This window comes from Plectrocnemia conspersa, unplaced genomic scaffold (assembly GCF_051122295.1).
Source record: "Plectrocnemia conspersa isolate PC_06_02 unplaced genomic scaffold, ASM5112229v1 ptg000014l, whole genome shotgun sequence".
Classification (NCBI taxonomy): Eukaryota; Metazoa; Arthropoda; class Insecta; order Trichoptera; family Polycentropodidae; genus Plectrocnemia; species Plectrocnemia conspersa.
In genome coordinates, this window is record NW_028277178.1 from 7317193 (window position 1) to 7340702 (window position 23510).

Consider the following 23510-nt stretch of genomic DNA (forward strand, 5'->3'; position numbering starts at 1 on the left):
GTTAAACAAAACACTTTTATATAACGATGTGATGTATGATAAAATTAATAACACAAAATGTGCAATTATACCAATATTTTTTTTAATGTTGTAGCGCACAACTTAAAGAGATCCACCATCACACATAAATTCCTCTGGCTCCTATATAGTCATAAAATATAACGTAGCCAGACGTCCTCAACTAGCAATCTTCAGGCGATTCGGACGCACGCCCCGTACATTGTAAGCCATTATATTAAAAACATTACTGCAGCGGCTCAATCTGTGTCTAATTGCCACAAATGTATTTAAGCAGAATTTTGGTCAATAGGGAGCGCAACAACAATTAGCATTTCTCGGAAGATGAAAATTCACGTCAAAAGCACTGCAACGGTGACAACACGATTTTATTGCTTTTGACGTAGATTTTTGACTTCTGAGAAAAAATAATTGTTTTTTGCGCTCTCCTGTTGAGAAAAATTCTGTATAGATATGCTTCATTTGCTTCTCGCTAATTGTAAGTCGTAATATTGTTATAAAAAGTTCTAATATCGCTATATATCCGAGCGTTTTCTCAGCGACAGTAATAGCACGATTTTATTGTTTTTCACGTGGATTTTAAACAGAGGCATCATCTGGAGAGAGGGGGCAGGCAACGACAATTGTCCCCCTTGAATTTGGCCAAAAAATTGCATGGCATTAATGAAACACTATGAATCTTAACGATTGGCCAACTTTTGCCCCCTCCCCTAGAAATAACTATATCCCCTAGAAATGACAATCCTAATTCTAAATTAAAAATTCTTGGGTTATCCATTAAATAAAATCTAAAAAAATCGGTCTCGAACCTATACCGAAAATATTTTTTAAAATGTTGCAACAACAAGTAAAGTACATATTTTTATTAAAAATAAATTCGCTTAGCAACAACGAATATTTTTTTATAGACACATGTTACAAATTAATTAGATTGTATAAAATTAATTATTTACACCTATTGCGCATTAATAAGTCATTATCATTAATACACGTGTATCGAATTAAATATTTACTATAAATATAGAGCAATTAAAAAATAAAGGATCATTAGCCAGTAGTCAGAATTACATAAAGTTGTATTATTTTCGGAGAGCTCGTCTGCAATCTTCATTGATCTTACTCATAATCTGCGCCCATTGGAATCATGGTGCAAAAAATATTTAATTTCAGTAAAATTATATCGGAATACATTTTCACTGGTAGCTATATATTTTTACCAGTGAAAATATAATTTCTCCGGCAAGTGCTAGTAAAATTATATGATTTCAACTTTTCTATATGTAGTAATATATACATTTACATGCTTATCATTATTTATTTACGTGCTATGCACAAACGTTACAGTGAATGAGTATGTATATGTATGTGGGTACATTTACTTTTTCTAGTATCTGGTTACTATGGTGAGAATGTATGGACAAATTGTGCCAATGGTGAGAAATCTGAATCTTCAGGGGGGAACATGTGTAACTTTATGAATCGATTGTGTAGGTGGTAGGTCGATTGTAGGGTTATAAGTTGTTGGTATTGCTCATAATAAAATAATGTTGGTTTAGCTCAGCATCACTGGTTTGGGAAGCAGTTGATGGGAGTAGGGACTGAGAACTGGATGTGTATGACAGCGAAGGATATGGCCAAGTATGGGTACTACTGATATTAAGTTGCTTATAAGGATTATAGAACCTGTTCTGGGTTTCTAGTGAATTCCTTCTCATATAAAACCATATCGGCTTTGAAAAGAATTTCGCCGACCAAATTCTCTATTACACTTATTATATGCTGACTGTATTTTCTGTGCTTGGCTGCAATATTATTCCTAAGCAGAGGCTAGTACTTACCATTTCAGACGTGCCGTATGGATTCATCCGGCACGTCTGAAATGGTAAGTACTAACCCATACAACACCACCCACATACATTAATTATTCTCTTAGTCTTGTATGTATCTTTGTTTTTTCAGTACTTGTCTGTATTAAAAACTTTTTATGATTTGTCACTATATGTATAATTCATATTATGCTTTGTTTACAAATAAATATTTTTTTTTTGGCCCCTGACCCACCTCTTTCACCAACCACCACTGAACATATTAAATATGTATCGAAGGTGAGCAAGCAGATTAACCTAACAGCCTTTCAATATAAAGTCTGGTCTTGTGGTGCTATGCGATTTGATTTTCCAAAGCCTTTTTGACCAGAACAGACAAATCTCCAAAACCTCACAAAAAATCTTTTCTTGCTATGCCGAAAAATTGATTTTTCTTGTTTTTTATAAATAAGTCTTCAATAACATTAAAAAGCATTTCATTGGTTAAAATTAAAATGTGTTTGCATTTTTTTAATTATATTTTATTAATTTGTACATCGTATTGGGATTTTCTTTTAGTTTCAAACAGTATACACATAGGTACAATTAAAAATTTAAAAATAAATTGCTTCGCGAAATATTTAGTCCAAATCAATTTTCTCTTTAATTTGATTTTACAGATAATTTACATTTATGATATCACATTTCATTAAACTAAATCGACCATCGGCTTTTAATATTACAAATAAATTAAGCTTTCTTATTATTGTGGCAAAAAATTTGTAGTATAATAATAAAATACATCAAAACATTATTCAGGCATGATGTGGTATTTTTTTTAATTTTCATATAAAATAAATTTCCAAACTTATGCTGGAGAAAAAAAAAAATATTTATAAAAAATCATTTATTTTAGTATTCTTTATACAGCAAATAATTAAACAATAATCAGATTATTCGATCCAGAACAATATTAACATATGTAGAACAGACCGCTTATTACTGCACTAATTTGTAAAAACTATCGTTAGGAGCCGCTGACTCACTTGTGCGTCATTTGTAACGTTATTGATAATTTAAAGCACGTTAGTAACATTCAATATCAGAAGGATTGGTATTGAAATATTTTTATAGTGAGTATAGACTATCATTATTAGAAATAAATGGCAGCCGTTATTGTATTACGCATTTTCAGCAGCATTAGTCTTATGAGATTAAAATAAGGCAATAAATTAGGTGAAATACATTAATGGCGCCAAAAAGGTAGCAAAAATATTTTTTGGCATTTAAATACCTAATTTACCTAAGAAATATAAATATTTTATATTTATACATGTCATTCTAATTTGATGATTTTGCGTCGTCGTCGAGTCAGGGTTATATTTATTACGTTAGGGTTTAACGTACTATTTTGCTTCAAAGAAGTATTTGAGCACACACTCGTATTGATGTCGCTATTTGAATCTATTTCTAAATTAGCATTAGAAGGCGAAAGTTTATCTTCAACTTTGGTTTTATCATTAATGCTCAACGTTTCTTCACTGCTAACTGTCGGTTGAGGAAGATTATCTTCTGAATCGATTGTTTGTGACACTACTTCCACTTCGACGACATTTTCAAAATCTTCGATAATCTGTAGTGATACAGGTTCATCTTTGTAGTTTGGTTCTTCAATTACAACTTCAGTGGCCAAGTCGACTATTTCAGTTTTGATCTCACTGATTGATTCTGCTTTATAAATATTTTTATCACTTTGTGTGTCAGAATCCGAGGAGGAACCGCTGCTGGTAGAAGTATTGCTAAGCTCGCTTATTTCTCCTTCTTCTATTTCATTTCTAGGTTGCGATTTGAGTTTTACTTCATTTTTTACATCTTCAAGGTTTCTAATCGAAGAAGTATTATTATCAGTCTTTATTTCAGTCTCCAATTTATCTTCTCGAATCAAAGTAACGTCATCAAAAATAACATCTTTTTCGTTGAGATTTTTAGATTCATCCTTTGATTCTTCAATATTCTTTTCAACTTTCAAAATTGATTCCATATTATCATTTTCGGATAAAGATAGAGACTTATTACGTTTAATAATTTTTCTTACAGTCTCATTTGATTTTTCCTGTTTAATGTCCAATTCTGGTGTTTCCCTTTTCTCTTCTTTCTTAAATTCATGAAAATTACGTCGCTTCAGATCTTGTCCTAAGTTTTCTATCAAATTTTTATCACATTCATAAGTTTTTTTATCACAATACTCATTAATCGCATTTCCAACACGAAAATCTGGTTCACGTGACAATGATTTAGCAGGTTTTTTAATTGGTTCTTTTAAATCGTGAGATTTCAATCTTTCGTCGTTGAAATCTGATCTTTCTTTATAGCTTTTATTTTCGTGAATCTCATTTTTCATGCGAAAATCTAGATTAGATTTCTTATAATCTTCTTCTGAATCGTGAGACTTTAATCTTTTCAATCTGAAATCTGATTTATCTCTACGACACTTTTGATCGTATGTATTATTCTTGACATTTTTGACACGATCTTGTTCAGGAGTTGAAGACGAAGGCCTGTTATTTTTAAACTGTGTAAATGGTTTAATATTTCTTTTATCGTCAAAATGCCTTTCATTTAACATATGACGATTTCTATTATCAGTTTTATAAAATCCTTCTCTCGGATGCGGCCTTTGCACATCTTCTAATTTTTGTTTGTAATTATTCTTATGATATTCGCTGGAATCCCTAAAAGTAAAATAAATATGTAGTTAAACTATAAATCAACCAAACGTTTATTTTCTTACCTCGATCGTTTTCTTTTCATTTTTTCTTCCTCCTGTGATTCAGTGTATTGTTTTTCAAATTCAGCATGCATTTTATCATACACCACATCGTCAAAAACGGATATTGATTTACTGTAATCATTCCTATTCAAATTATAAGCAGATCAAATATTTACAGGATCTATAAAAATAAAAATACTTACACAAATAGTCGGTCTTTGTTCGTTTCACCTTTAGAAGTGTTCATTGCAGAAAATAATTTATCCAGATTTTCATTAATTAATTCATCTCGCCTTTGAACTTCTGTGAACATCTGAAATGTGTTTGTTTTAGATTTACAAGTAATTTTTGTTTACCTTACTAGAAAAGAAATACTCACTAAATCTACCTTGGTCAGGTATTCTTTGGTTTTAAATAAATATTCGTTAGTCTTGGTTAAACATTCTTTAAAATGTATCATCTGCTGCCGCTTTTTCGTTAGGTTTTCATGAATCTTAAAAAAAGATGCATATGCTTATATGAAACATTAAGCTATTTTAGTAGTAGTCTAAATTATAGAATATAAAGGACTTTTGAATATTATAAGCTTAATTCCAATTCCGATTCGATATTTAGAGTCGTTCCATCAGACTTGGAGTTTAACTCACGTCCAACCTGGCTACTTGAGACAATAAGTTATCCTCGGTTATAGACCAGCTACTTTTACGCAATCTATGTCATCGGAGAGACTCTATGATCTATTTATGATACATTCGCACAGAACAATTTGGTTGAAAACAGGAAATTTGACGAAAGAAAGGCCAAATACTTTTACTGCTACGTCTACATCGAAGAAGAAAATAATCCAAAAACTGTGATTTCTTCAAAATCGAATATTAAAGAACAAGTGTCATCTATGAACAGACCAATACGGAAGTACAATGAAAGTTATTTAAATTTTGGATTTCCGTATATTGGCAATTCAGATGCTCCTGATGCAATGTGTGTTTTGTGTCAAAAAATACTCGCAAACAGTTCTTTGGCTCCAGCTAAAATTCGCAGGCACTTTGAAACGACACACTCTGATTACAAAGGAAAAGACATGCAATTTTTAAGAGACAACGTGACTCACTAGAAAAGTCCAAATTTCAAATGATTACAATGGCTAAAACTGTAAATGAAATGTTTCACGACGCATTAAAGATATTTCTACTAGAGTTAATTCGTCGACATGGACTTTGCAGTGAATATGCATTGCAAATGGATGAATCTACAGATGTCGCAGGACTAGCTGTGCTATTGGTATTTGTTCGTTACACATATGATAAAAGTATTGAAGAAGATTTACTCACGTGTGCATATCTACATGGAAAAACTACAGGAGAAGATATATTCAACTGTATTAATGATTACATTACAAAACAAGAGATAGGCTGGGAAAAGTGTATTGATATTTGTATAGATGGTGCTCGAAAATTAAAGGTGTTGTATCACGTATCCTGAAAGTAGCTACAAGAGCTACTAGCAGTCACTGTATTTTGCATAGGCATGCACTATTGACTAAAAAAAATTCCACAAATTTAAAAAATGTTATGAAGAAGCCGTGAAAATGATAAACTATGTAAAATCTAGACCACTTCAATCCAGATTATTTAAAATTTTGTGCGATGAAATGGGCAGTGAACATAAAGCACTTTTTAACAAATTCTTCCTGGTTGGTACATCTTGCATATCTGGCGGATATTTTTACAAAGTGCAATGATGTTAACTTATCATTACAAGGAAAAAGTATTACAATTTTTAATATTTATTTTTTCGATTAAATTAAGACCATCGTGGCCTAACAGGTTACCCCAATGCGCCACGATGGTCGAAAGCAAATTATAAACTGGAATTCCTCGAGAATAGCTGGATTGTCGACAGCACCTTTTAGTAGTTTGAAAAAATGCTTAGCGACATACAGCTTTCTGCGAGAATTCAGCGAATCATATCCCAACGCTCCTAAAAGAAAGGCGCTGGGATATAAGAACGGATAATAACCAAATGTCCTTTTGTAAAGGTATCTTAAATACCTTTTTTGAATTTTTTCTACTAAAAGGGAATATTTGGCTATTCGGGGATTCCAAATTATAGATCCCGATTCAAGAATGCTACGAACTAAGGTGTCATAGAGGATGCGAATAACTGACGGATCGTCAAAGTGAAAGGCATTCCTCATAACAAAGCCGAGCATCTTGGAAGATTTATCACAGACGTCGTGTATGTGTAGAGAGAACCTCCATTTGCTCTCGAAAGTGATTCCGAGATCTTTAATGGAAGTTTCTCTAGTCAAAATGTTACCACCGAGATGGTAGAAATAAGCTGATGGCGAACGGGATCGAGAAAATGACACAGTATGGCACTTTCCGACACTAAAGGGCAGACGGTTAACGGAAGCCCATCTCCACAAAGAGTCTAAATCACTTTGTAGAGAGAAGGAGTCCGCAACAGATCGAATGCATTTATATAATTTTAATTCATCTGCGTACAGAAGAAAACTTGAATTTTTAATTGCTGTATTTATGTCATTAATAAATAACACAAAAAGCAGAGGTCCCAGATTGGATACTTGAGGAACCCCCGAAGGGTTAAATATTCTTTTGATAATCGGCCACCATAGGTTACAAACTGTCTACGATTGCTTAAATAACTCGAAAATAACCGAGTTAAATTATCTGAGTAACCGAGGTTCGACAATTTTTTTAATAATAACGTATGACAAACTTTGTCAAAGGCTTTCTCAAAATCTGTATACACGACGTCTACTTGAATTCCGGCATCGAGAGAAGTTGTCACCGTTTTGGTGAATGACAGAAGATTAGTAACAGTGGAACGGGCAGGACGAAACCCGTGCTGTTGGTCTAATAAAACTTGCTGAAAGTGATTGTAGAGATATTTATGAATAATTATTTCAAATAATTTAGCAGGAGCTGACAACACTGCTACTGGTCTATAATTCTTTATATATAATTTGTCACCCTTTTTATGAATAGGGGTGACTTTTGTGCATTTCCATAGATCAGGAAATGATGATGTTTTGAGAATCAGATCATAAATACATTTTAGAGGAGCAGCGAGACTGACTTCGCAACCCTTCAAAATAAAATCGGGAATTAAATCAGGTCCAGAAGAACGCCCTGTCTTTAATTTATTAAATCCGTATTTAAGATCTGAGTCCTCAGTTTCATTGATGGTCAGTACTGAAGACCAAGAACATGAAGTAGGAAGCGACTGAGCAGAAGTCGAAAAATATTCCTCGAAAACAGAACGAAAATATTGCGCAAAACCGTCAGCAATATTTTGTGAATTTGGATTTTTCGGTCGAATGTAATAATTTTGATTGTTTTCCTGTCTTGGATGAATGTTTAAATGAATTGAATTTTCAAGTTGATAAAAAAGTTTCACAAGTATTTTTAGAACACCTATATAACTTCAAAATAACTCTTTCGGAATATTTTCGGAATTCATTTTCCGTGACAGTTAAACCAGTGGGCTTAAGTGCAAGGGATTATGATAATTTAATTAATTTAATCAATGACTCTGATTTGAAATAAAAATATAAAGATCAGCCATTAAATGATTCTGGGCGAGTCTGACTGAAGAGTTCCCCAATGTGTCAAAACAAGCTCTTGTTTGTTTACTTCTATTTTCCACGACGTATTTATGCGAAGTGGGATTTTTTAAATATATTGCAACAAAAACAAAATACAGAAATATACTCGACGCCACAGCAGATATGAGAATACAACTGACCAATATTGTGCCTGATATAAAAAAATTGTAATTTAAGAACCCAAAATCATCATTAAGAGTTTTATTTATTTGTATTTTTATGTTTATTAAATAAATTTAATAACATATTTTATTTTTATTTATACTATTATGAATTACCCAACCTACAAAAATAAGCCAAGTGTTCGTTCAAAATTTTCGGATTTGCCAAGTGTTCCGTTGCTGAAAAAGTTTGGGAAACCCTGCTTTAACCAATACTCCCATATCAGAAGTCCATAGTAATATCGGTAAGGATAGCTATTATATTATTAAAACATAGAATAATATCAAAATGCAGACCAACTATGGAGAATAGAACTTTCATTACGTTAGGTATGGGTTTGAACAGCAAATGGACGTTTCGCAACTGTTAACGAAGATTATCAATATGTATATCACAGTAGTCGAAGAAATAGATTAAAAATACTATGAGAGAAATTGAAGATCATTTAGATAGCTCCCGCAACAATCTGTCCTCGAACAAAAATTTTAAATTTCCAAATTGACTATTTTGTTTTTTAGCTCCAGCAGCAATTTGTCTTATATCCTCATCGAACAAATATTTCCAAAATCTGGTCACCTTAATTTAGATATGAAAGCCAAACCAAGATATGAGGAACATGACTTACAACTATAAAGCAATATTTGTTTACAATGTTACTATATTCGCATGATAGAACGGTTTCACTGAACCTACAGTATTACAAGAGTGTACAAATAACACAATCTAGAATATCAGCTAGAATTGTGTATGTAAAGTTGTGTACAGCTAGTAATATACATTACACTTCAATATTAAAACTATCTTAATGATAAAATATTAGTATATTCATAATGTTACAACTGTATTTAAAACATACATTTCGAACTATCTGCTCCATTGTTAATATTTGCACAGACTAATCGTAAAGAACGTCATTCTGGCGCCAATCTCAACTGACAGCTCGTTACTTCGAGTTACTCGTTATTTATTTAGACATTATTTTAACTTTCACGCGACCATGCTATAATGCTTTGATCAGAATCAAATGAAGATTATTGCAATTACAAAGTACTTTTTATATATATACATTTAAAATTATTATCTATTATAAAAGCAGTAATAACAAACTTTCATTATTTATAGTAAAGTTCATATCAAATACATCAGATTCATCCATAGAGTAAAGAAATATATAGAGGCGATGACGCATAGACAAACGAATAGAGCTGTCGCATTTGTAATTTAATAATTTATATTTTTTTTATTAATTTACTTTTATCACCAATTATTATTAAATCCTTACAGACATTTTGTTATTCATTTCGGCACTATCGTGGAGGGAAAATAAATGGCACGCTTTTTATGTGGTGTCTGCGTGGTGTATTGAATATGACAGGTAAATATGAAAGCCAAATCAAATTTGAATAACTAATGTTCTTTAAAGGGAATTAGCTTACTTAGCTTATTAAATATCGCTTGCTTTCTTCTCTATTGTTAATTTTAGTTAAATAATGAATTCTAATATTTACGTATTTATCAGCAACAGCTCTAATAAAATGCAAATAATGATTACTTGTAGGAGCTTATTGAATTTCTATTTAAATTTAGATTTAAAAGTATCTCCTACACCTACAACTGATTTTAAAATTTTACCTACAATATAATTATATTTTTTTTTAAATATTATTATTGGAACCTAAAAGAGAATCTACGCAAATTTCACAAACCATTTTTAATAGATAAACTTTTTACTACATAGCCGGCTATGTATGGCACAATTTCGCGAGATCTCGCAGTTAAAAAATCTTAGTAATAAATTTAAATCGTCAAAATTTTCATCAGTATAATTTACTTCAGTAATTCTATGCCCATCTGATGTTATAATAATATAGTTGGATGGAGATAATATGCTAATATTTGATAACGGAATGCAATTACCTCTAAACGAGTTTCCTAATTCTAAGTGAGTAAGAAGTGTAGGGGCCAATTTATATGTATATTGTTAAACCTCCTAATCCGCAATGCAGAGAGTGCAGCACTTGTCGGGCGTGCATTGCGATCGTGGTTAGCGGGTGGGAGATTCCAGACGAACGTGTGACCGGAGTCTGAGCAGTAGCCACTCTGACGAACGACGCGACGACTACTACTATTTAATTAAATACATTGTAACAATATATTTTCATTTAGATTTCGTTATGGCCAAAAGCACTGACGCGACGGATTCTTCCCACTGGCAACCTCTGGCGGCTCTAATTTTGCTTCTAAAGAAAATCTAAAAAACTTTAATATGTGACAAAAATATTTACTAAAGAAATATTATTTTCATCATTTATATTTAATTTGATATTAAATATAAGTGAGAAGTACGGAATGCGCAGCCCCAGTTGCACGTGTAGAATGAAGTGTTTTGCACGCGTCACTTTCAACAACTAATTCTTAAAATAACACAAATAATTGCAAAATGTAACATGTAAAATGATAAATTACGCTGATGCGGGTGTTTATATACAGTTCCATTATTTTTGGCTAGTTTATTCTGGTCCAGGACGTTTCAAGTTGCACTCGATTGACACTTGAGGGCAGCACCGTCGCTAAGCCGCGTACGCACGCACACAACTACACTCGGCTTTCGGTCAGTCGAATTGGAAATTTGCGTCCAGTACGTACAAATGCAGTTTTTTTTATTATCTTATTCATTTTACCTTGTTGTTAAACTGGTTTATTGTATTTAGTATCTTGAATTATTGTTGGCGTTTTTATAATTTATTTGAAAGATACGTTTTTTTACTAGGTCCAAAAACAATACATATGAACTATGCACATCTAGTTTATCGGAAAAGCGCTTCCCATTATTAAGCTTGAAATAAAAATATTGGAAAGCAAGACTTGACACAACCCAGAGATTTGTCTATTATTTAACAATCTAGTAAAAAACAAGAACATTTTGTGTTACCTGGTTTGACAAAACATTATGGCTTAGGCCCTCCGCACACAGAGCAACTGTTTTGAAACTCGAGTTGCAAATTAGTTGCATACTAGACACACACACAACCAGTTTGCAATCAAATTAAAACCTCACACCGCACACGAGCGCAACTGATTCTGGATTATTTTGAGCAAAGTTCTCTATAAGTTTGTAGTCACAAAGCTGCTTTTCGCAAAATGTCAAGTAGTAGTTCAGATGAAGAAGACTTAATTGGCTATTAGAGCATTAGAGCAGGGAATATAGGTGTCATCCCTGTATACAGAGAAATATCAAGTCAAATCTGTTTGTAGCAGCAGTACAACTGAATCAAACAGACAAAAAGTTTATAGCATTCGATAATCGACAATTTACGACTTGGCCGCCTCACTCATTTCTTGAACTTTTTGTGAAGACACGTGCAACCATGCAACGCAACTGTTTTGTGACTAGGAAAAAAGATCGCATGCAACCAGTTGCTGACTGATTTGAAATCGGTTTGGTTTTAGTCGCTCGTGTGTGGACACACTCGTACACAGGCGTGGTCATAAAATAGTTGCATGCGCAACTAAAGCCCTCCGCACACGGAGCAACTGTTTTGAAACTCGAGTTGCAAACTCGTTGCATACTCGTCACACACACAACCAGTTTGCAACCAAATTAAAACCTCACACCGCACACGAGCGCAACTGATTCTGAATTATTCGGAGCAAAGTTCTCTATAAGTTTGTAGTCACAAATCTGTTTTTCGCAAAAGAAAGAATATTATTAACTGTGAGGTAAAATTTTTATTATTTTGATCCAAATACAAAATAACAAAACTCCAAAAAAGAAGTAAACATTACATTTTCAACTATTATATATATGTATCTTATAATAGTTTCTATATTATATATTGGTGAAATTGAGGCACTGCCGAAAACGTTATTTTGAAGCGTAAACGACAATATACGACTTCGCCGCTTCACTCATTTCTTGAACTTTTTGTGAAGACACGTGCAACCATGCAACGCAACTGTTTTGTGACTAGGAAAAAAGATCGCATGCAACCAGTTGCTGACTGATTTGAAATCGGTTTGGTTTTAGTCGCTCGTGTGCGGACACACTCCCGTACACAGGCGTGGTCACCAAATAGTTGCATGCGCAACTGGTTTGCAACTCGAGTTGCAAAACAGTTGCTTCGTGTGCGGAGGGCCTTAGTGTGACGAAAAAAACTTTTATTCTGCTTTTATTGTCTTATATAGTGGCGAGGGCTTGTGGACACTCAGTGACTGCAAAGACCTAAAACATCTTTTCGAGCGAATACTGAAAAAAGAATCCGGTAAAATGTATAAGCAATGTGGTGCAATTTCAAACATTCGGTAAAATTAACACCTTATCATCCATTGATATTGAATGCAGTCTTAACATTAACATAATGAACCAGTAAACAAAAATACACATACTCGATGGAGTATCATAAACTATGCAATTTTGCAGCGTATACGTACTGTCGTTAAGAGAACATAGTTAAACCATTGATTCGAACAATCAAGCCTTGCCAAGATATATATTTATTTTATATAGCTCTGATACAATTCGTTCATGATAAGACAAAAATTTCATTGCAAAGGATTGGGACAGCATATCCAGATATCTATTTTTTGTTCTTTGGAGAACCTGATGACACTTTCCAATTTCTTGACATCCAACTCATTAGAGTCTCTATTCCCATATACGAGATACCATCCAACTTCTCCTTCTTTAATTCCTTCATGCAATTCTCGAGGTCTTTATAACAAATTTCAGCATCTTTGTCGAGACACACAAGAGCGACGAATTCTTGATTAAACACCTTCATTCTAACCAGCTGGCCACGAGTCAAGGTTTTCGTTTTTTCCTGCATTTTAACCGCTTTCCACTGATCGAAGTTCTGAAGTTCCTCAGTAAACTTTACACTGTGTTAACTTTAACTTTGACACCGTGTAAACTTTACACGGTGCTAGTTGCTGGCATCCAGTGACTGGCAACCTCGACTGGCATCGTGTAAATCAGCCTTAACAGTAAGGCGCTAGTGATTTGTAATTTCAGTCGCCGCGTGCCAATGACCCTCAAGTAAATTTCCAGCTGGCGTGCCAGCAACTGGCAGCGTGTAAATCAGCCCTTAGAATAGGTCTAGCTCAGAAGCAGACCAAATTCAATAGTTCACCTCGATTTTCAGATACGACTTGAAGACTACCAGAATATACTCGTAAATATACAAATAATTGCACATAGTGTAGGTGAATGAATAATAATACAATATAAAAACTTTGTATCTATAAAAACAAATAAACGCACTACAAGGCTAGCATATACACTACTTTAGTAATGTCAAAAATAAAAATATATCGATAGAATTTTTTGATCACTATTGGTCAAATAAGTTTGTCAGTATAAAATACTGATAAGCAATGGGTAAATTGAAAAAAAATGATACATAACAAATAATAGTAAGAATTTTAATTAAAAGCACTTAATTGCAACAATAAAGTAAAGAAAAAAATATATATTACATACGAAAATATCATAAATAAAATTGATATAAAATATATTTGTACATGAAGGTAGATATTACCATTTTAAAAAACCGAAATAAATAGTTCATTTAGTTTTTTGTATACCTAATGGATTACCTTGTTATTGAGTTCCATATGTATTGAGTGTCATTAGTAAGTTATTTTGGAAAAATTATAATAATATATATAGAAATGTTAATGGTCACTACGATTACTACCACAGATATTATTTTATAGGATTTGTTATAAAAGCATTGTAAAGTTAGTAACTTCAGGACAGCAAATCCAGACTTCCATATTTTGTGCATTACAATACTTGATGATATTACACATTTTTTTGACCTCAAGTGAGTCTGTAGTTAGAGTTTCTATTCCCATATAATAGATGCCTTCAAGTGTCTCTTTATTTAACGCATTTATGCAATTTTCGAGGTCATTGAAACCTACGTTACCATCTTCATGAAGGCACACTAGGGCTACAAATTGTTGACATAACACTGTCGTTAAAACCACCTGTCCAGATAACAAAGTTTTATTTTTTAGTTCTATTTCTAATTCCTTATGATTCTCTAAATGCTGAACTTTGTCACTTAAATTATTAGGATTTTCACTTATAAAATATGCCAACAGGGTTCCTTCACGATCCATCTTATTTAGAGCGTGTTTCTTGATGAAGACAGGAAAATTCCATCTGATGAGACTTTTATAGACCGTGATGTGAACATCAAGATGCTGGAAAATGTTTGTAATCAAAACCCTGACTTCATTCCAGATTAATTGATCAAGTCCACAGCCGATGACGGGCATTGCGATTTTTTTGACATTATAGTTCTCGACATGCTCACTCATCTCAAAGAGGCTTTGTTGAAGCGCCTCTATTGTCGGCTTATTCTGACTAAATTTTTTGGTCACTAAATAATAAATGAAGCGCCCATCTTTTTCAATCACAGCTACCTGACCGGTCTTTTTGCGCTGGTCCAGTAGAATGCCCACATTATTAAACCTTGTCCTAAAATCAGTGGAAAAATAATATGATTTTAAAATGGTAATTTAGAACATTTAGGATATCATTTAAAAACATAGATGGTAAAAAATTATGATAACTGCTCCTATACAAACAAGTTTAATGCAACAATTGTAAATACATTTTTCTTTTCAACGCCTTAAGCTTAAGGATTGCAAAAATGCATGTATGTATTTAATAAAACTTTCATAACAAAGCTTGAGCTCTAAATTTTTCAAGAAAAATTTTGGTATAAAATTATTGCAAAAAAATTGTTTGGTATTAGTTTTGCAATTTTTTGTTTGTTATTGTATCCTGTACTTATTTTGCTAGTGTAAGAGATCCTACATAACTGCCCAGTAGAAACTGACAATCGAACAAAGGTGATTTGAAAAACAAAAGCAAGAGTGAAATCGTCATATTTGAAATACCCATAAGAGCCATTTTCCAAATAGTACATCCATATGAGCCATTTTCTATCATTCGTCTAGGCCAGGCGTCGGCAAAGTGCGGCTCCGGAGCCGCATGCGGCTCTTTGGCTTCTTGAGTGCGGCTCTGGCACAAGTTTCGCATTTATTCGAAACTCGAATGGCCATCTGACATGTCTTATTTGTAAGGAGAAATTCGCGCACAACAAGAAGTTAAATTTTGAGAGACACTTTCCAAGTTAGCATGCATCATTTAGCACTAAATATCCTGCCGGTGATGCAAGGAAAAAAGCAGTTGAGGAACTTCAGAAGAGTCGTGATTCATCAACTTCTGTATTTAATAACTGGATGCAGTCCTCCAGCAACGTTAATATGGCAAGTTTTGTTGTTAGTCAAGAGATTGCTAAGAGAGGGAAACCGTACACAGACGGCGAATACATAAAAAGTTGTTTTATCAATGCATCCGAAGAGCTATTTCGAGATTTTAAGAACAAAGCAGATATTTTAAAAAAAATTAAAGAGTTACCACTGTCAGCCAAAACAATGAAAGATGGAACAATTAAAATGTGTTCCAATATAACCATCCAGCAAATCGAAGATTTGAAATTGGTTTCGGCTTTATCAATAGCAGTTGACGAGTCTTGTGACATAAATGATACAGCGCAAGTTTCGCTTTTTGTAAGATTTATTTCTCATTTAGGTCATAAAGAAGAACTTTTGGGAGGATTATTGCCACTCAAAGGTCAGACGCGTGGAGAGGATATTGCAAATGCTGTGGTGGAGTGTATGGATAAATATCATATTCCTCTCGATAAAATTGTGTCGATTTCCACAGACGGGGCCCAAAAGTATGACCGGCGTCAAAAAAGGGTTTGTTGCCATTTTGAAAGAAAAAATGAATCACGAGATATTGGTTTATCATTGCATTATTCACCAAGAAGCGTTTTGTGCGCAGACATTTCCGGAAGAAATTAGTAAAGTTATGGGATTAGTGATCACGATCATCAGCTCCATTGTAGCTAAAGCTCTTAATCATCGTCAATTCAAAGAATTTCTAGTTGAAATGGAGAGTGAGTACGCTGATCTTCTGCTTCATAACAAGGTTCGATGGTTATCAAGAGTGAACGTTTTGCGTCCCTATTGCCAGAAATTGAAGCATTTCTCCTTGAGAAGGGTGTTCACTATCCAGAACTTACAATCAGTGGATCCAAAACTTTCATTTCATGGTAGACGTTACGTCTCATCTAAATCAGCTTAACCGTAAACTACAAGGGAAAGGAAACACAATTTTTTCGATGTTAGAAGAAATAATTTTATTCGAAAACAAATTATCCCTTTTTGCTCAAGATTTTGAAAGGGAAACATTGTTTCACTTTCCGAGCCTGCTGAAGTATCGCCAAGAACCCGTAATTTAATGAAGGTCTAAAATTATAATAAAGGTTTACTAAATTAAAAAACAGATTTGGCTCTCAGAACTTTTTTGAACCGTTGTAATGTACATATTTGGCTCTTCGGCCAATAAGTTTGCCGACCACTGGTCTAGGCTATTAACAAACTTCAAGCAGTTCACGTAATACATTTTATATAGGCTGAACGAGAAATGCGGGATATGTAGTACTACTTTTCACATTGGCTTATTGCGGAAGGCAGGATACTAGTACTATGTTTATATTAATAACATTGACATATATGTCTTTGCTACCGTTTTTATATGAGTTTGAATTTCTCACACGTGGCACGAATCTAAAATTCTATACGGAATAAGTTTCGACTAAAATTTCATTTTACAGCTTCAGTTTTGTTTCGGATATATTCTAGAATATGAACATTTGTAGTTTTGTGTTTTAAATTATTTCTATATACCTGTTTAATTAAATTTTTTTTAAATAGCTGATAAAGAAATATTCGTAGATTACATATCAGACTGATAGACTGAATGTGAACATATTAGATTTTGAGATAGTGATGTGTCTATGGAGTCAGGTGATGATGAATCTATTTTTGTATGAAAAGTAGATACTGAAAGTGATCAACCACAACATTTGGAACCATTTTTAGAACATTCAGGTATAAAAATTCAACCTGCGAATTCAGAAAGTGTTATCAATGTGGTTAGTTTATTTATTGATGATGATTTACTGCAGTTTATGATTGAAGAAACAAACAGATATCACACCCAAAATATTAATTAATTTAAATCTTCTACCAAATCATTTAAGTGGAAAGAAGTAAATTTGGTACAAGTCGGTTTTATCACTGCCACCGCCGTGTTTAAACAAATACACTGGTGCAATTGGGCGCACACATAAAGGTTGCGTTAACACTCGAGTGACGGGTCTTTATTCGCTGCAATATGATAACTTTTGCAACAAAAGGAAATAAAACACAAAAAAATATTACAGCAAATGGACGATTCGCAACTGTTAAATTTGAGCGTGGTCCCGTGAGCCTTCCGCTTTCTGATGAATTGCTCAAGTTATAAATACATTTAACAGGGACAATTATGACGAATAAAAAACATTTGCCAACAGCCATAAAAAATTGATAAACACCATGTAATGTATGTGAATATTGTGAGCTGATCTAACTTGTGTTTTCTGGTGGAATAAATTCGTTCGAGATATTAGAAGAATTAATGGTTATTAGATGTTAAAAAGTAGATTTATACCTGAACTCGATAGCGATGCCTGCACTCATTTGCATATCTTCAGCAACACAGTGCACCAGAGCTGCATCATCAGGCGAGTCAAATAAATTTCCATATATTTCTTCAAAGACGAAATTATCATTCTTCTGTCTATCATGATTAATACTCTTGAGCTCGAGCATTTGATTTTCTGATTCCTTCTTTTTGTACTCGTCCGTTTGAGGATTATTGTTGGCATGGGTGGAATCTGCTCCAGAAATTGGCAAGTTTTCGACTCCTCCCTCGTTCTGATCCATATTCGTCGTGCAATGATTGTTGAGCTTACTGGACTTCTCAAACGCACCGTGAGGCTTTTCAGAGATGAAGTTGGAGAATTTCATTTTAGAAATTATATTACCTCTGAATGCTGGGGTGTAATTTCTCCAAGGTTTTCGAACCGGCTCCTATAAAACACAAGAGAAGTTACCATTTTGCAGTCATGAGATAAAATATTGCTTTACCTGTTGCAAATAGATGGTAATTTGTAAGTCAAGATGTTGAAAAGTATCGCAAATAAGATTTTTAACTTCATTCCAGTCAAGGCCATTCTGGCCACAGCCGATTTGGGGCATTGCTATTTTCCTAACATTGTTTTTCTGGACGTGTTCGACCATATCATTAAGACATCTTTCTAGAGTCTCCATTGTAGGTTTATGGTTGCATCTTCTTTTAACAACCAGGTAGTAGGCTAAGCGATCTTTTGTCTTGATGGCAGCCATTTGTCCAATCTGTTTGTGCTGATCCCGCAGTTCATCCTCACTATTCAATCTTTTGCTAAAATTGGTAAACAACACAATTGATAAGTAAGAGAAAAAAATAATTTAGTGTAGAATTTACTGAATGTTAAATAAAATAAGGAAATAGCAACTTTGCAGTCGAGCATAGAAAACACAAAATTAAAAAGTAATCAAGAATACTTGTAGTCTATTTTGACAAAGTGGAATATTCTAAAAACATTTTCAAGGCCCTAACAAAAAAACACTTAAATGAAAAATTCGTTACACACTGAAATAGGAATTTTAAACTTCAGAAGTATTAAAGAGTATAAAGTTTATCAGAAACTGGAACTTGATATAGGACTAAGAGGCTTTTGTTATGTATTTGTACAAACTTTAACAGAAAAATGTGAAAAATAAATAAAAAATGACAACAATGTATTTGTAAAATAAATCTAAATTTAATAAATATGTTTCATCGTTGAATAATAAACTCTAAAATGTATCAATATGCATGTACTAAAGAAGGAATCAAATAATCATTGAAAATTAAACTTTCAAAAACAATAAGTATCTAACGACCACCGAAAGTCGTTAACAAGTCATGAAAAGTCATTGATTTTTGTTTCGATGCAAATAAAAAAAAGCTGCATTTTAGCGACGTGCACAAAAGAAACGTTAAGAATAATGGACCAGATATGTTTTTATTTTCTGGCGCAATACTTTAAAATGGAATATATTGTGAACGGCACAAATAACTCAATAATGTGCCGCTTTTAAGACAAGACCAGTGAAAAATAGTTTCTCTGTGCAGGTAACTACAAATTCCATTGTTTCAGGATGTATATAACACAAGACGCACTGCACCTTATAAGACAGCTGGCCAACAGGTCGATCGCAAAATATCATATTAAAATTTTAATAAGGGCAAACCCAAAAATAACGAGAATTTCTTTATAACTTTTTTATTTTTTAATATTTTTACACCAAATTTAGATCACATTCAAAGTACTTTCCATTGACCAATATTCACTTGTCTAAACTTTTTTCCATTATTCAAAACAGATCTGGATTTAACCCCTCCAGCAATTTTTGTTTTACCTCTTCCACAATCCCAAAACATTTTACTTTTATGTCCCTTTTGAGTCTAGGGAACAAAAAGAAGTCACAGGGTGCCAGGTTAGGTGGGTAGGGCGAGTGAATAATCGGTGTCATTCCGATTTTACTCAAAAACAGCCTCACAGACAACGCGGTGTGACCCGGTGCGTTGTCATGATGGAAGAACCAATCCCCTGCGCCAAAGAACCGCCCTATTCTTCCTGATGCTCTTTCTCAACCATTTCAACACCTCCATGAGAAGGCAACGATCTTTACGTATGGTGGTGTTGATTTTTTGTCGTCAGTCCTGTGGTAGGGCGCCATTTCGCTCCTTTTAAACCGGGAAAACCAATTGTAGACCCGAGCTATATTAAAAGCATTATTCTTGTAAGTTGTTTGAAGCATTTCGAGAGTTTCCGCGGCCATTTTTCCTAACAGAAAACAAAATCCTACTGCCGCGCGTTGGTCTTGAGTGTCAGCCATCTCGCTTTTTCGCCACCTGGAAAAAAGTAGTTTTGGTAAACAAAAAAATGCTACGCACGAATGGGTGCTCTCACAACGACGAACCGTCACATACTGACTCATACCGGTTCCTTCTACAACACCCCATCACTCAGAACTCGTTCGCTTAACGTCCTTCTTTTCCACAGCCCAAGTATCGTTATTTTTGGGTCCCCCTCGAACATTATCGCGATCTACATCAATCAGGTCACTGACCCGCGCATGTCGGAGGTAAAGCATCGAATGACGTCCGAAATAACACTAAGCCTCAGACAAACTTGGACCGTGCTGCGCATGGCTGTGCATAGTAGTGAGGGTGTAAGATTCGCTCCCGTAACAATTTAAATTGTGCGCTTCGCGAACCAGATTTAACCGCTACATTTGCCTCCACCAGAACCACGGATCAAGACTCAGACAACACGGACATCGCTTTCCTGAGATATACACCGAATATCTAACTGTTTCAACATAATCTAGCAGAAAAGCTGCATGTTATTACGGATAATGCAAATACATGTACATTATTTTTCTAACAAATTTTATCATTTTTATCAATTTAATTTTTTATAAAATTCATTAATTTTTTATATCATTAAATTTTTTTTTTATTTATTACAATCCATTTTGGATCATCTTGTACTATTCTTCGTTCGACACTTGCATTTTATCTGTATATTAGCATAACTTATATTTGTGCAATGCTACTATATATAAAACAACTCTGCCAGCGTCTAACTGTATGACACAGCTCCGCGTATGAACCCGAAAAGATAAATATTGCTCAAAAATTATTATTTTTTACACGAGTTTTAATATACAATAGAATAAATAAAATATGAAAAAAGTTAAATGGAGAAGTATTTACAACCTGAATTCTTCAATGATGCCTTTATTCATGGTGATGTTTTCGTCGATTAGGCATACCAGAGCCCAGTCATCAGGGGAGTTGAACAGATCGCCTTTTATTTTTTTCCAGATAAATTTGTCGCTCTTCGTGGTTTCTGGCGCCTGTCGTTTATACTCTTTTTTATTACATTCGTAGAATCTTCCTGTGGTATTATTCGTCTTCCTTAAGTATCCACGGTTGATGGTCAAATCCTCGTCGATTTTCGGTCCAGCAGTAGTGGCGCAGTTTGTATATCTGTCCATTTCTAAGCTTGTCCGAATGCAATAGCGACTTGTGAAAGATTCGAAATAAATGTCAAAGTTAGTGTTACCAGTGGTCAAAATAAAAAAAAGTTGTTTGAAACAAATAAATACAATAATAATTTTAGGAAAATTGTCCCTAATTGAAATTTATTTATAGACAAATTTCATGACAGAATTGTGTCGATACTCGTTAAGAGTCACCGAGACGATCAATCGTCACGTGATTGACGGTTAATGATGCGACCGATTGACCTTTTACAGAGGCAATTGAAGCGACTGTCAATTGTTTTTACGTGATTGATGATAATGATAGAAATTTGTTTGATTTGATGGTTATTTTAATAAGACGAACCTAATCACGTCAGCAAGAAATTTTCTGAAAGAAAATTATCAAAGGAAATTTGGAGACACTAAATGCTTCAACAAATATCCTCGTTCTAAAGAACATACACATCTTATTTTGACATAACATCTGCAGTGCTTAAGAAAGGAAAACTGCAAATTATAAAAATGTTCGAGAAGCACTCAGATTTGTACCAATCAGCTGAATTATTTCAACTGGAAAACTGTCCTCCAAATATATTATTAGAACATGAAATACGCGTTCTTTTAGCAATGTATAATGCTCCAAAATCAGAACATAGTATTGAAAATTTGAGGCGCCCACAATTCATCAAATAAACAAGACTCAACAGACCGGTGCAATAATCATCTCTTTCACCTTCGAGTGAAGCAACTCGTCAGCATATCAATCGGATCTACTTCTAGTCATTACCACTTCAAATATTCTATTCGATGGTGGTAATGATTCTATTCAACTATCGAATAGAATCTTCTGCAATTGCAAGAACGGTTGTGGCGCGAACTGTACAAGATAGAGTTATAATGCTTCAATGCTCTAAAGCTTGAGGCCAGCGTCAAGGACAAGCATACTTTATCGTTTCATCAAAAGCAAATGGTTGTGATGGAGAAAGTGAACTTGTTCCTGTGGTCCTTGAGTCAAATGTGACGAAAAACGAGCATGACGATAATGATCCGGAAATTGAATTTTGGCGACGGAAAAAAGAGGGCGACGACCAAAAAGTGGAATCTTGAGACGCATGCCGACTGGTAATAATATTCAGAGGTGGACCGAGTAGGTTCTGATATCCTTCACTAGGAGGTTGTTCAAACAATTACATTGGTACAACATGGACTAGGCCAGTGGTCGGCAAACTTATTGGCCGAAGAGCCAAATATATACATTACTACGATTCAAAAAGTTCTGAAAGCCAAATATGTTTTTGAATTTAGTAAACCTTTATTATAATTTTAGACCTTCATTAAATTACTGAATAAAACTTGATTTCACACTCAATAAAGATTTATTCGTTGATAAACAATAATATGAAAGTTAGGTATCCATAAATTTAAATCATGACAATGACTGACAAACACTTAATGCGAACAATGTCCTTGCATCTCCTTGGAAAGTTTCAGTAAGTCAGGTTTATATGTTGTTGTTTTTAATTTTAGGCATGATTCCAGGTTCTCATCAATAAGACTTCTCAGTTTACTCTTGATAAAGTTCATGCTTGAAAAGGATTGTTCGCATGAATATGTAGAACCAAAAAGGGAAAGAACAGCAAACTCAAGATTTTTCAGCTGATCGTAAGAGTCAGAAATACTATTCCAGACGTTGAAAATGATAATGTCTTCATTCTCCAGGTCTTTCAAAGCTGACCACTTGTGTTGTGAACAAAGATCTCATTCGTTCTTCTCCAATATTTCCAAATCAATACAAAGACGTTGAAATTTAGAGCTCCATATTTCCTTGTTTTTTAAATCCTGCAATTGTATTTCAAAGTTACCAATGTCAATGCCAAAAGGAGAAAATTTCAACTCAGTTATTGTAGCATTAAGAGAATTTTTGACGAATGCTAAGGTCGCTTTGCTGTTTTTAAACTCCTGAAACCTGCTGAGAAATGCTTCCCTCATATTTCAAATTGTTGTTTTGAAATGGTGTTTATCAATAGAGGAATTATTTTCTTCAGCAGGCTCAATGCGTCAGCAGGCTCGGAAAGTG

The 23510-nt window shown here is 33.8% G+C and overlaps 2 protein-coding genes and 1 long non-coding RNA gene across 5 annotated transcripts; 1 reads left to right on the forward strand and 2 right to left on the reverse strand.

The window, feature by feature from the left end:
* Positions 1–2715: 2715 nt before the first annotated feature.
* On the reverse strand, positions 2716–10484 carry LOC148226074 (uncharacterized). 3 transcript variants are annotated; one of them, XM_088203150.1, is made up of 5 exons: positions 10374–10484; positions 4973–5086; positions 4797–4906; positions 4615–4737; positions 2716–4555 (listed from the first exon to the last, which is right to left on the reverse strand). In XM_088203150.1, the coding sequence occupies exons 2-5, from the start codon at positions 5051–5053 to the stop codon at positions 3160–3162; spliced, it is 1710 nt and encodes a 569-aa protein (XP_088059276.1). In that variant the 5' UTR covers positions 5054–5086; positions 10374–10484; the 3' UTR covers positions 2716–3159. The 3 variants fall into 3 exon arrangements, with proteins under 3 accessions (XP_088059276.1, XP_088059275.1, XP_088059274.1); XM_088203149.1 differs by lacking the exon at positions 10374–10484 and adding an exon at positions 9243–9339 and having other exon boundaries at positions 4615–4725; XM_088203148.1 differs by lacking the exon at positions 10374–10484 and adding an exon at positions 9243–9339.
* Positions 10485–10895: 411 nt separating this feature from the next.
* LOC148226075 (uncharacterized) lies at positions 10896–15617 on the forward strand. Its single transcript, XR_015812165.1, has 2 exons — positions 10896–11024; positions 11157–15617. It is a non-coding gene; the product is annotated as an uncharacterized LOC148226075 (long non-coding RNA).
* Positions 13794–21511, reverse strand: LOC148226076 (uncharacterized). The gene is made up of 4 exons (XM_088203147.1): positions 21165–21511; positions 18443–18755; positions 17964–18385; positions 13794–14873 (listed from the first exon to the last, which is right to left on the reverse strand). The coding sequence occupies exons 1-4, from the start codon at positions 21443–21445 to the stop codon at positions 14108–14110; spliced, it is 1782 nt and encodes a 593-aa protein (XP_088059273.1). The 5' UTR covers positions 21446–21511; the 3' UTR covers positions 13794–14107.
* Between the last annotated feature and the right edge of the window lie 1999 nt (positions 21512–23510).